Genomic DNA, 12,046 nt, shown 5'->3' with positions numbered 1-12,046 from the left:
GAGCCCTGCATCTATAGTGGCAGGTGATGACGGGGGAAATGCTGGTACAGAGCAGGACGGAGAGTTGACAGACTGAAATGCAGTGACTGGAGAGAGAGAAAACTGTCTTTGGTATTTCTTTCTTCCTCAAATTCACAGCGTACATGGGGCTGCCTGTCTCATCTCTCATAAAAACTAAATTATTCCACAAACGCTTACTGAGCGCCTGCTATAGGATAGGTACTGGGGACACAGGTGGCTAAGGCAGAGGCGGTTCCTACCTTTGTCCGCTAACAGTGTAGACCAGCGCTGCCCTATAGAAATATAATGTGGGCCGTGTATGTAATCTTAAATTTTCTAGTGGCCACATCAAAAAACTAGAAAGAAATGGATTGTTAATAATGTTTTTATTTAATCCAGTATATCAAAAATATTATCCTTTCAACATGCAATCAATATTTAAAAATTATTGAAACATTTTACATCCTTTTTATTGTATGAAGTCGTTACAATCCAGTGTGTACTTTACACTTACAGCACGTCTCAGTTCAGGCTAGCCACGTGTTGTGTGCTTAACAGCCCAATGTGGCTGGTAGCTACGTGTCGGACATCTCAGGTCTAGGAGGGAAGGCAAAAAATAAGCAAATAGACAAAGTATTTACAAACGCTCACAATTTTCAGTGAAGGAAACAAAAGGAGGCAGGAAGAACCTTTCTAAAGAGGCAACATCTGAGCTGAGACTTGATGTATAAGAAAGACCCAGGTATTTAAAGAGTAGGGAGATTTCCAGCAGAAGGAACAAGACAAGCAAAGGCCCTGTGGTGGGAAAAGTTTGGCCTTTGTGAAGAGCCAGTGGGACTGGAGAGAAGGGTGGCCAAGGGGCTTGAGGCTAAAGAGGGAGTGGGGAGCCAAGACTTTAGGACCCTGTATGGCCATAACGCAGAGTTTAGGTTTTCCTCCTCTATGATGGAAAGTTGGTGGGAACATTCAACAGGGGAGGCCGGTCCTGTCATCTGGTTTGCATGTTAAGTTGGTCACTTTAGCCCCTATCCAGGTGAGTATATTAGAGAGGCAAAGCGGGGAGGCCAGTGAGGCGGCGGTGCCCTGGGACATGGCGGGAGCAGAGAAACTGGAAAGAAGGGGACAGACTTAATATTTTGGCAGTGCAACTGATGGGACTTGCAAATAGATTGGATGTGGGGGAAAGGGAGGAATTCTCAGACCGTTCCCCATTTTCCTGCCTTGAAAACCACTTTTTGTGCCACAGAAGTGAAAACAGGAACTCGTCTATTCAACAAAAGTTTATTGGGCACCAAGTCATACATGAAAAGTTTCACCAAGGATGTGCTGTCTGCCTTGAGTTTCCCAGAACGCCCACCCCACAGATGGCGTAAAGAAAGATTGGTGGAGGGGTCTGAAGACTAGTCCTAGTCCTGGCCCTGGCCTTAGCAGTTCTGTGGCCCTGGGCAGGCGACCAAATGTCCCTGGATCAGTTTCCTCCTCCGTAAAGAGGCAGTAATTAACAGTGCTTTGGACTCGTACGTGGTTGTTGGGGGAGTAATCAAGTCGCACGTACGAAGGAACTCCATCACGTTAAAAACTCTGTAAAAACACCAACTGAAGTTATTAGGCTTAACACGTTTAATGTCTATGAACTGTTCCGCCTTCGAAAGTGTTAGCTGTCGCAAAGCTCCATTTGCTTTAAATAAGTCAGGCAGAGAGTGTTTCACAAAACCAGGAATATGAAGATGCTAAAATGCAGGTCTCACTTTGTCACTGCCTTGCTTAAAACCCTTCAGCATGGTTCACTATGGTAGGCAACATAACAGTCTCCCTGGAGATGTCTATGCTCTAATTCCTGGAAACTGTGAATATATTATGTTATATGGGAAGGGGGAATTAAGGCTGTGGATGGAATTAAAGTTGCTAATAAGCCGACCATGAGATGGCAAGATTGCCCTGGGTTATTCGGGTGGGCCCAATGTCATTCTCTGGGTCCTTATGAGTGAGAGAGGGAGGCAGGAGAATAGAGTCAGGGTGGGGGGCATCTGATGATAGAAACAGAGGTCAGAGTGTTATGATTGCTGGCTTTGAAGATGGAAGGGGGTCACGAGCCAAGGAATGCACGTGGAAAAGCAAGGAAACACATTCTCTCCTAAGGCCTCCTAGGAACCTGGCCCTGCTGACACCTTAATCTTAGCTTCGTGAAACCCACTTCAGAATTCTGACTTCAAAAACTGTAAGCTCCTACATTTGAGTTCTTTTAGGTCACTAGTTTGTGGTGATTACAGCTGCAGTAGGAACCTAATACACTCACCAGTTCCCTTAGGAAAACGTTCAATATGTTTGGCATTGCACACAAGGGCTTGTTGGATCTGGTGTCTGCCTCTGTGACTTTGAGCAAGTTTCTTAACTTTCGTCTCAGTTTCAACATCTGTAAAATGGGGAGGAGAAACCTCTATAGGTCTGTAGTGAGGTTAAATGGGAGGATATATTTCAAGTACCTAGTAGAGAGACCAACACACAGTCCATCATCATTTTATCATTGTCATTATTATTACCACGGAGCAATTGACTGGGAGTTAGGAGGCCCTGGTTCTGCTCTCCTCACTAGGGCTCTGTTTTCACATTTGTAATAAAGAAAACAACAACAACATGGGGGTTTGGCAGCCTCATCTCTCCCCTCTTCCCCACTCTTTCCTTGACACTGATCCTCATTCGCTTCCACAAACATGCTTCTCTCTCTCTGATTTCCAATTTTGCACATGTCATTCCTTTCACCTGGAATGCTCTTCCCATCCCCTTTACCAGACTAGCTCCTGTTTCCCCCTGCCAGTCCTTGCTGACCCCAATTAAACATGGTTAAACCCCACTGTTACGAATTCCCAAGGCATCCTAAACTTCTTCCTCTATCGTAGTACTGATATTCTTTTTTTTAAAAGATTTTATTTATTTTTAGAGAGAGAGTGCAAGTGAGAGAGACAGCACGAGCAGAGGGGAAGGCAGGGGAAGAGGGAGAGGGACAAGCAGACTCCCTGCTGAGCAGGGAGCCTGATGCAGGACTTGATCCCAAGACCCTAGGATCATGATCTGAGCCGAAGGCAGATGCTTAATCGACTGAGCCACCCAGATGCCCATATATAAATATATATATATTCTTAATATTTTTTCCAATAGCCTGAAATATTTGTTTGCCATATTTATCCTTTAATATGCTTGAATTAGGCATCTATTTTTCACTCCTATGGAAACAGTTTCTCAATGCCATTTACTGGTTTATGATGCCACTGATTTATGATGCCACTTCTATTGTACATCAAGTTAACACACACACACACACACACACACACCCCAGTACCTGTTTCTTGGATCCCCATATTATTCCATTGATATTTGCCTCTCGGGTTGAGAAAGTCTCTCAAAAGTCCTGGTTGGATTTGATAAAATACACATCTTTTTGATAGTGAGTCTTCCTGTCCATGAACATGGTATATCCCTCCATTTATTCAGGTCTTCTTTAATGTCCTTCAATGTTTTGTCATTTTACCTATGAGAATATAAACTCTGCAAGGGCAGATACTTGTTGGTTTTGTTCATTGCTGTATCATAGAGTCAAGAATGAGGCATGCCATAGACTAGAGGCTTAATAAGAATTTGTCATTTAATAAAACGTTTTGCATATATTCGATATATTCTTACATAACTTATATTCTGTTGCTAAGAAACAAACAACACATTTCTTTAACAGTTTCTAATCAGCTATGGTTGGCGTATAGATCCCAGGGCAGTGGAGAAGCGAGGCAGAGAAAGGCAGGGAGCCAATTCAGGGTGCAATGATGAATAAATTGCTACTTCAGGTTACATGCAGTGGAGAGACTGGATCGGATTTGTGTTCTTCACAAATTTGTGCTCTTCAACTGCAGTACCAAGAATGAACTCCAACGGATAGGGCAAGAGTGGTTACTGGCAGACTGGTCAGGAGGTTACTACATGTGTTGAGGTGAATCCTGGCATCTAGTTGGTGCCCAAGAATTAGAGAGAGTGGCCGAGAAAAAACAAGTGACTGATTGGCCTCATGACCAACTAAGCAAATGACAAGGCGACTTAGTGAGGTACCAAGTAAGGAAAAGCTGACAACTTTACAGACTGAGCGCTCGTAGGTCTAGCGAAAGGCAGCTGGAGGAGGCGCTGGGCAGTCAGTGCCCGCCGAGGGCAGCCAGTCTCTGGCCAGGTGCGGCGGCCCAGGGTCGCGGGAGAGAGGGGCTGGGAGAGAAAGAGAAAGAGAAAGGTCAAGCGAGTAAGGAGGTCTGGGCCGCTCTGGCGCGCAAGACCTTTCAGGGACTGGGATCGGACACTAGCCTGCGAACCACGCGAGGAGGAGGGCCCTTGGCTCATCCAATCAGAGCGGCGGGTCCGGGCGCCCTCCGTCGCCTTGACAACGGGACGCACAGGCTTGAGCGCTGCGAGGTGGCGGTTTGGGTCCGGCCCTCGGGAATCGTACCATGTCGCGCCCGAAGGTAAGAGTGCCAGGGGATCCAGATGCTTTCATCGTCCTTAGAGAAGGAAGGGAGGCCACGGAGGCATTCCGACTTGGGGGGTCCCCGCGGAGTGATTCCGGATAGAGTGGGAGGAAAATGATGAATACGGAGAAAGGACTTCAAGCTCCGGTTGACCGCGCGCCGCCGGAGGTGCTGCGCGAGTCCACCACTAGGCTTGCTGGCGGGAAAGTTAGGAAAATCTGGGATTCTAAACTGTACTCAACGATTTGTGTGACCCTGGGGGAACCTCAGAATTTTCGATTTCCTGACCTGGAAAAGCTCTTAGAGATCCGTTCATCCCGCCTCCCTCTTGCCTACCCACCCATCCATTCGTAACACATTCGTCCTAAAACGCTAATCAGTGCCTTCTTTAAACTGAGCCCAGTGCTGACCAGTAAGGACACAGAGGTGAATCAGACAAGTCCTTGTCCTTTAGGAGTGCACGGGCCAACTCCCCCACTTTAAAATGGGAAAAATGCGACCCAAAGAGGGGAAATAAATTACTCTAGAATCCAACACTCCCCCCCCCACACTAGCCTGCTTCTTATCCCGTGTTCTACTTCTCATGAGTTGGCACCCCCATTTCTTTAATTCCCTCTCACAACAAAAAACGAGTGATTACATTGGGTCTACTCACACAATCCAGGATAATCTCTCCATTTTAAAGTCAGTTGATTATATCTGCAACCTTAATTTCCCCTTGTAATGTAACCTATTTACAGGTTCTGGGATATTAGGACATGGACATCTTTTGGGGGAACATTATTTTGCCTACCACAATATTCTATCATGAAATAATTGGAAAATGGAATTTTAAAAATATTATTTAAAATAGCGTCACAAAATCAAATACCTATGAATAAATTTAATTTAAAACGTCCAAGATTTCTGTACTGAAAACTAGAAAATATTGTGGGAAGAAATTAAAGAACACTTAAGTTAATAGAGATAGACCATATTCATGGATTGGAAGACTCAATACTTGATGATGTCACTTCTCAAAATGATCTGTAGATTCAGTACAATCCCAATAAAATCCCAACACACTTTTTTTGTTAAAAATCAGCAAGCTGATTCTAAAATTATATTGAAGTGCAAATGACCCCAATTGCAAAGACAATCTTGAAAAAAACAAAGTTAGAGGACTTACAGTACCTGATTTCAAAATTTACTAGAGAGTTATTGTAATTAAGATAGGGTGGTAGCAACGTAAGGGTAGACAAATAATAAAACAGTCTAGAGATGGACCTACATATACACAGTCAACTGTATTTTAACAGAAGAATCAATGCAATTCAGTGGAGAAAGGAAAATTTTTCAATTTTTTAATTTTTTAAAGATTTTATTTATTTATTTATTTGTCAGAAAGAGAAAGCACAAGTAGGGGGAGCGGCAGGTAGAGGGAGAAGCAGGCTCCCTGCTGAGCAAGGAGCGCGATGCAGGACTTGATCCCAGGACCCTGAGATCATGAACTGAGCCAAAGGCAGATGCTTAACTGAACCACCCAGGCGCCCCAGGAAAAGTTTTTCAACCAATAACTGGATAAACATAAGGAAAATAGAACTGAAAACATGAAAGAGTATAAAAGATATAATCAAAAAAGAGTAGGACACCTTACTAGCGCTAGGGGCTTAAATGTACTACTAGGTTAAGAGTTCATGTGCTTTTGTAGAAACTAATTTCTATCAGTTTCATAAAGCAGTATCCTCTATCCTTTCCACTGGCTCTTTGAGGAATAGGATGGTGTGGTAGGCAGAATTCTAGAAGGCCCCTAGATCACCTTGTAGAATTCCCTCCCCTTGAGTGTGGGTGGAGCCTGTGAATTTGATGGGATAGTTACTACCATGATTGTATACCATGCATCATATAAGACTCTATTGTGGCTGATCTGGAGTGGGGAGGGTTGGGGGTCAGAGGGATGAGCTTCTGCTGGCCTGGAGGAAAGCAAAAATCCATGTTGTGCACTGCCTAGGGGGCCACGTTGAAAGGAACTGCAGGGGGCCTCTAGTTGCTGAGGGCAGTCCCCAGTCAACAGCTAGCAAGTCAACAGGGACTTCAGTCTTGCAACCCCGAGCAACTGAACTCTGCCAACAATCTGGATGATCTTGGAAAAGGACCCCAAGCCCATGTATGAGAACCATAACCTGGGTTATCACCTTGGTTGTAGGATTGTAAGACCTGGCCAGAAGATCCAGCTAAGCCTTGCCCAGACTCCTGGCCCATGGAAAATGCAAGACATAAATGTGGTGTATTTTAAGCCACCAAGGTTGTGGTAATTTGGCATGCTTACTGCATAGAAAACTAATGCTGATGACAAGTCTGTCCAAGTTGCAATGGTCATCCTGTACAAGACCAGTTTTGATTTCTTTCTTCATACCTGCCATTGGGAATCAGTCTTACTAGGACTAAAGGCCAAACTGTTTTAGGCATGGTAGAAGCAAAATAATGCCCAACCCCCACCCCCTGTTGAGGATTTGAAAGGTCCATTTTGGTTGGAAGAAATTAACTTCTCTCTGAGTCTTTGGCCCAGCCCCCTTCTGGATCATGGATCTAATCAAACATTCAAGTTTCAGTTCCTTCTCACAGAGCCTGCTGAGTTCAGGCCTCAAAACTGGGGTTCAGGGTTGGACCTTTGGAGCACTGAAAACTAGGTATTCACTCGACTACTCATGCCTGTGGAACAATCCCATAAAGTGGGTTCTTGAATACTTGGAGATTTATTCCGAGGACCAAGTTGCTGGGCACGTGCTGACCAATGTGAACTTGGCCAGGCCGGTCTTTCACGTCTCAGGATCCGGGTAGTGTTGTGTCTGATGGTTTGAGCATTTTCAGATTTGCAGTAAATCGAGCTGGGAAGGCAGGGTGGGTATGCAGGACCAGTTACGTTGCTTTCCTTTTCTCCTTGCAGAATCAAAATTACAAGGGCCATGGATTGTCAAAGGGAAAAGAGCGGTGAGTGGTCCCACACCATCTAATAAACACAGAACTAACTTCCTTCCTTCCTTCCTTCCTTCCTTCCTTCCTTCCTTCCTTCCTTCCTTCCTCCTCCCTCCCTCCCTCCCTTCCTTCCTTCCTTCCTTCATTCCTTCCTTCCTTTCTTCCTCCCCTTTTTCTGTCTCTCCATACCCCTTTTTTACTTCAATAATGATAATGATAATAATAATAAACACCCACTGAGCAGTTACCATGTGCCAGGCTGTATTAGCTCCTTGAGTCCTTACCACAATCCTTTGAAGCAGATACCACTACTGGGTCCGTTTTATAGGTGGAGACACTGAAGCTCAGAGCGGCTAGGTAACTTGCTCAGGACTGTAGGATCAGTTAGTGGCAGAGCCTGTTGGTTTCCAGGGCCCATGTTGTATCTACCCACGCCCTCCTGCCTCCTTCAACAACCATGTGATGGCTTGATAACCCCAATGTCCACGCTGCCCCCATCTTCTGCTTCCCTCTGCGGCAGTAACCCGGGTATAGACTTGACCGAAGTTTTTTTGTGGGGAGTCAGAAGAGGTTACATCACACGCGCTATGGCACAGAGTTTAGATATGTCTATTCTATTTCATTAGATATTTCTCTTCTTTCTAATGTCACTTCTGGCAGCACTGCCACCGAGGTGGGCATGTGTGGTCTCTGACCCTTCCGTCATGCAGCACTCTTCTAGGTGCTGACCCTCAACTTACACGCCCACTCCCGCCCCAGCCAGACAAAGGGCACATCAGTTCATGGGATCTGTTTTATTAGGGCAAACACCAATTAGGAATGTGTTTAGCTACAAGTAATAGGAAACCCAATTAATAGTAGCTTTAAAAAAATTGTAATAACTTTGCTCATGTAACAGAGTCTGGAGGGTTGGTGCAGTGGTTCAACACTGTCAGAGCTCGTGTCTCTGTGATGGTCTTGACCTTTTCCCTATGGACACCAAGTGGCTGCTACAGCTCCAGCCTTCATGTCAAGATCAAGATGGGAAGAAGTGGGCAAGGAAGACTCAAGCCACAGCTCTTTCTCTCTTTAGTTTAATCAAAAGAACCAATGCTTTCCAAGAACACACCCTCTTTAGCAATCTTACGTTTTTCTCTTACTGACCAGAATTGCATGACATGGACCCTCCTGGCTGCGTGACGCTACGACTATCAGACTGGGTGATTTATTACATGGGTGATGTTATACCATTATTATTCTGCGTGCTGCTTTTGTCACACAAAACTCTATTTACAGTATTTATTCCTCGTTGGTGTGAGAAGCTCTGATACGCTTTAACTACTGTGTGTGTGCCATTGTGTACCACTCGTTATTTCTCCACTTCCTGTTGAAAGGCCTTTAGGCTGTGTCTTAGTATTGATTTCCTCCAGAAGCCAACCCTGAGACAAGGATGAGAGAGCAGTTTATTTGGAAGGTTGAAAGGTGATTCCAGTAAGCATTGGCGGAGAAGAGGGGATGTCAGACAGCTAAGGGAAAGAAACCGATAAAAGGTGCATTACTGACGGGTTATTGTGGTGGGCAGGTGGGGCTCGGTCCCACGGGGATTCCTAGGAGATAGTACAAACGTATGGCAGAGTCATCCCAACGGAGCGATGAGAGGCTGGAGGATTTATCCATCAACTCCAGTTGTCATTGGTTGTGTGCTGTTGGGGGCGGGGCACTTTGGATTTGCTTTAAGCACTGGCCGAGCAGACTCTGGGGGCCAGAAAAAGCCCTCCGGCAAAGAGCTGCTGGGGCTGGCAGTGGAAAGCCTTCTGATTGACTAGCACAGGAATGGAGAACGCCCAAGGAACAAGGGTGGCTCATCAACTGTGTGTTGCAGGTTATTTCTATAAAAAAATCTAAATAGTTACAAAACGAGCACCCCTGTACATGTAATGCCCAGTTGCATATGTAGGGTATCTATCTGGAGCATAGAGCTAGGAGGGAACTGCTGGGTCTAGAGTACGTGCTAATTCAGTTTTACTGAACAGTGCCATGTGGTTCTCCAGAGTGCCTTCTACCAGCCCAGGAAGAGGTTCCAATTTTAGCACATTGTTGCCAAACGTGGACTTTTAGATTTTTGCCAGTCTAATGTGTATGAATAGTACCTGACAGTTTTAATATGCCAAATTGCTCTCTAAAGATTTGTCCAATTTACAGTTCCATCAGCATTATAGGGTAATTATCATTTGTACATTCTTGGGAACACTTGGTATTTGTCTGATTTTAAACATTTCCCCCAATCTGAAGGATTTTGAAATTGTATGTCTTCATTGTTTTGGATTAAATTTTAAATACTCCTTACTTCACTACTTTAGAGCAGTGGTTCTTAAAATTTGAGCTCAGTAGGGGACGGGAGGGAAATCTGAAGGGGGAGAAATGAGAGAGGGAGACAAACCATGAGAGACTATGGACCCCAGGAAACAAACTGAGGATTTCAGAGGGAACAGGGGTTGGGGGATGGGAACACAGGGTGATGGGCATTAAGGAGGGCACGTGATGCGATGAGCACTGGGTGTTACACGCAGCTAATGAATCATTGAACACCGTATCAAAAACTGATGATACAGTGGCTAACTAAACATAATAAAAAAAATTGAGTTCAGGATCTCTTTACTACTTAAAAATTATTGTGGATTCTTATTAATTTTTGTGTGGCTTTTATTTATCAATATCATATTAGAAATTTAAAATTAAAAAATTGAAAAATATTTATTAATTTATTTAAAAAGCAACAACGTACTCTACCTGGTAGCATAAATAATGTATTTTTATGAACTATAGCTGTGTTCTCCCTCCCCCAAATTTACTAAGACGCGTAGTACTTGTTTTTACATTTTTGTGAATTTCTTTAATGTCTGGCACAATAGAAAACATCTGGCTTCCCAAATCTTTTGGATTCAATCTGTTGTGATATGTTGTTTCTGTTGAAGAATAGGAGGAAAATCCAGCCTCGCAAAGATACGTAGTTGGAAAAGAGAGGCCTTTGTAAACCTCTGAAAGGCTTGGAGACCCTGAGGAATTCTGGGACCACCCATCAAGAACCGCTATTCTAGGGAATTACAATATGCATCCTTAACTCATCACTGTCTACCCTGAATCAATATTATACCCCTTCTGCACAACACAAGAACCCTAGCACAGCACGCTCTGTTTACGCCCCTCTGGTCCTTCGTGCTGTTATTTTTGTCATGTATTTAAACACTAAAGAAAGTTCTTCAGGCTGAAGGAAAATTATACCAGATGGAGACTCAGACCTACAAAAGGAATAATGTGTGGAGAGAGAAAGAGAGAGAGAGAGATTGTGTTTCCAGAGACCGTAAGCCCTTTCCTCTGACTAGTAGTTAGATTGGGGGCTGATCATTCGATGCCTCCTAGAGCTGAGTGGAACAGGGGCTAGACTGAAGCTTTAAATACACTGAGTTCACTCCAAGCCCAGCCTCTTGTACTGCTGTTTTGAGCTTTTGTCCTGGGTGGGGGCTGGACGGCAGTTCCGTTTTTTCTGGTTGTTTATGGTTTGGGGGTTCATTTTTGGATTCAACTCTGGCAGGGCTGCCCAAATGCACACACCCCATCAACGTGCAGGAGTATGGGCTTTCTCTCTGCTTTACTGTGTTCTCTCCTGCTTCTTTCTTTCTTCTTTCTTTCTTTCTTTCTTTCTTTCTTTCTTTCTTTCTTTCTTGTTTTTTTTTTTAAGATTTTATTTATTTGACAGAAAGAGTACAAGCAAGGGGAGCAGCAGGCAGAGGGAGAGGGAGAAGCAGGGTCCCACCAAGCAGAGAGCCTGTGGGGCTCGATCCCAGGACCCTGGGATCATGACCTGAGCTGAAGGCAGCTGCTTAACCAACGGAGCCACCCAGGCACCCCAACTACTGCTTCTTTCTTAAGCATATTTGCTGCAGTGTTGTTTTGGTTTGGTTTGGTTTTGGAAGCGGGGTGATATTCCGGATTTTGATTTGGTTGGCCACCCTACGTATTGTCTAAGCTCAGCTGCTTTCTCCTGGTGCCTGCAAAGTCTCCCCACGGCTGGCTCATTCCTCCACTTGCCCGCCCTCAGGTACCCCCAGACCTAGAAACTGCAGCATTGCTCTACTCCCCCAGGAAGGGCTTGTTTCTCTCTGGAAACGTTTCCTTTTATCCATTCCTCTCCACTAGACCTGTAGTCAAGTGTGATACTTATTTTGTACATTTTTTCCCCTTGTTGTGACTATAGGACTGAAAGTCTTTCACATCCTCTTATATTGCAACCTGTAGCAGAAACCCTCTCCTTGGTATTTTAATTTACTGGGTTGTTGGGAAGGTTGAGTGTCTTTTCACATGCATACTGGTAAGTTTTCTCCTCTGTGACTTGCCTGTTCATATCTCTTAGGCAATTTTCTATTGAGTTCTTTGTCTTTTTCTTAATGATTTATAGGAGCTCTTTTTGTACTTGGTCCTAATGTCTTATAGATTGTAAGCATTGTAAATATTTTATCTTAATCTATAGCCAATCCTTTAACTTTATTTGTGGTATGTTTTGTTACAGAGTTCTGTTGTACATACAGAAAGGTGCATACATCATAAGTTTACAG

The 12,046-nt window shown here is 44.3% G+C and overlaps 1 protein-coding gene across 1 annotated transcript in view; it reads left to right on the top strand.

Moving 5' to 3' along the window:
* The first annotated feature begins 4,481 nt into the window (after positions 1–4,481).
* The window catches only part of TTLL9 (tubulin tyrosine ligase like 9), a 37,316-nt gene continuing 29,751 nt past the window's right edge, over positions 4,482–12,046 (top strand). The window contains exons 1-2 of the mRNA XM_045810110.2: positions 4,482–4,496; positions 7,426–7,469. Coding sequence (XP_045666066.1) covers positions 4,482–4,496; positions 7,426–7,469 — 59 coding nt within the window. The remainder of the gene's footprint in view (positions 4,497–7,425; positions 7,470–12,046) is intronic.

Source organism: Ursus americanus, chromosome 22, assembly GCF_024610735.1.
Source record: "Ursus americanus isolate L20-20 chromosome 22, mUrsAme1.1.p, whole genome shotgun sequence".
NCBI lineage: Eukaryota > Metazoa > Chordata > Mammalia > Carnivora > Ursidae > Ursus > Ursus americanus.
This window is presented reverse-complemented; position numbering and strand designations above follow the sequence as displayed.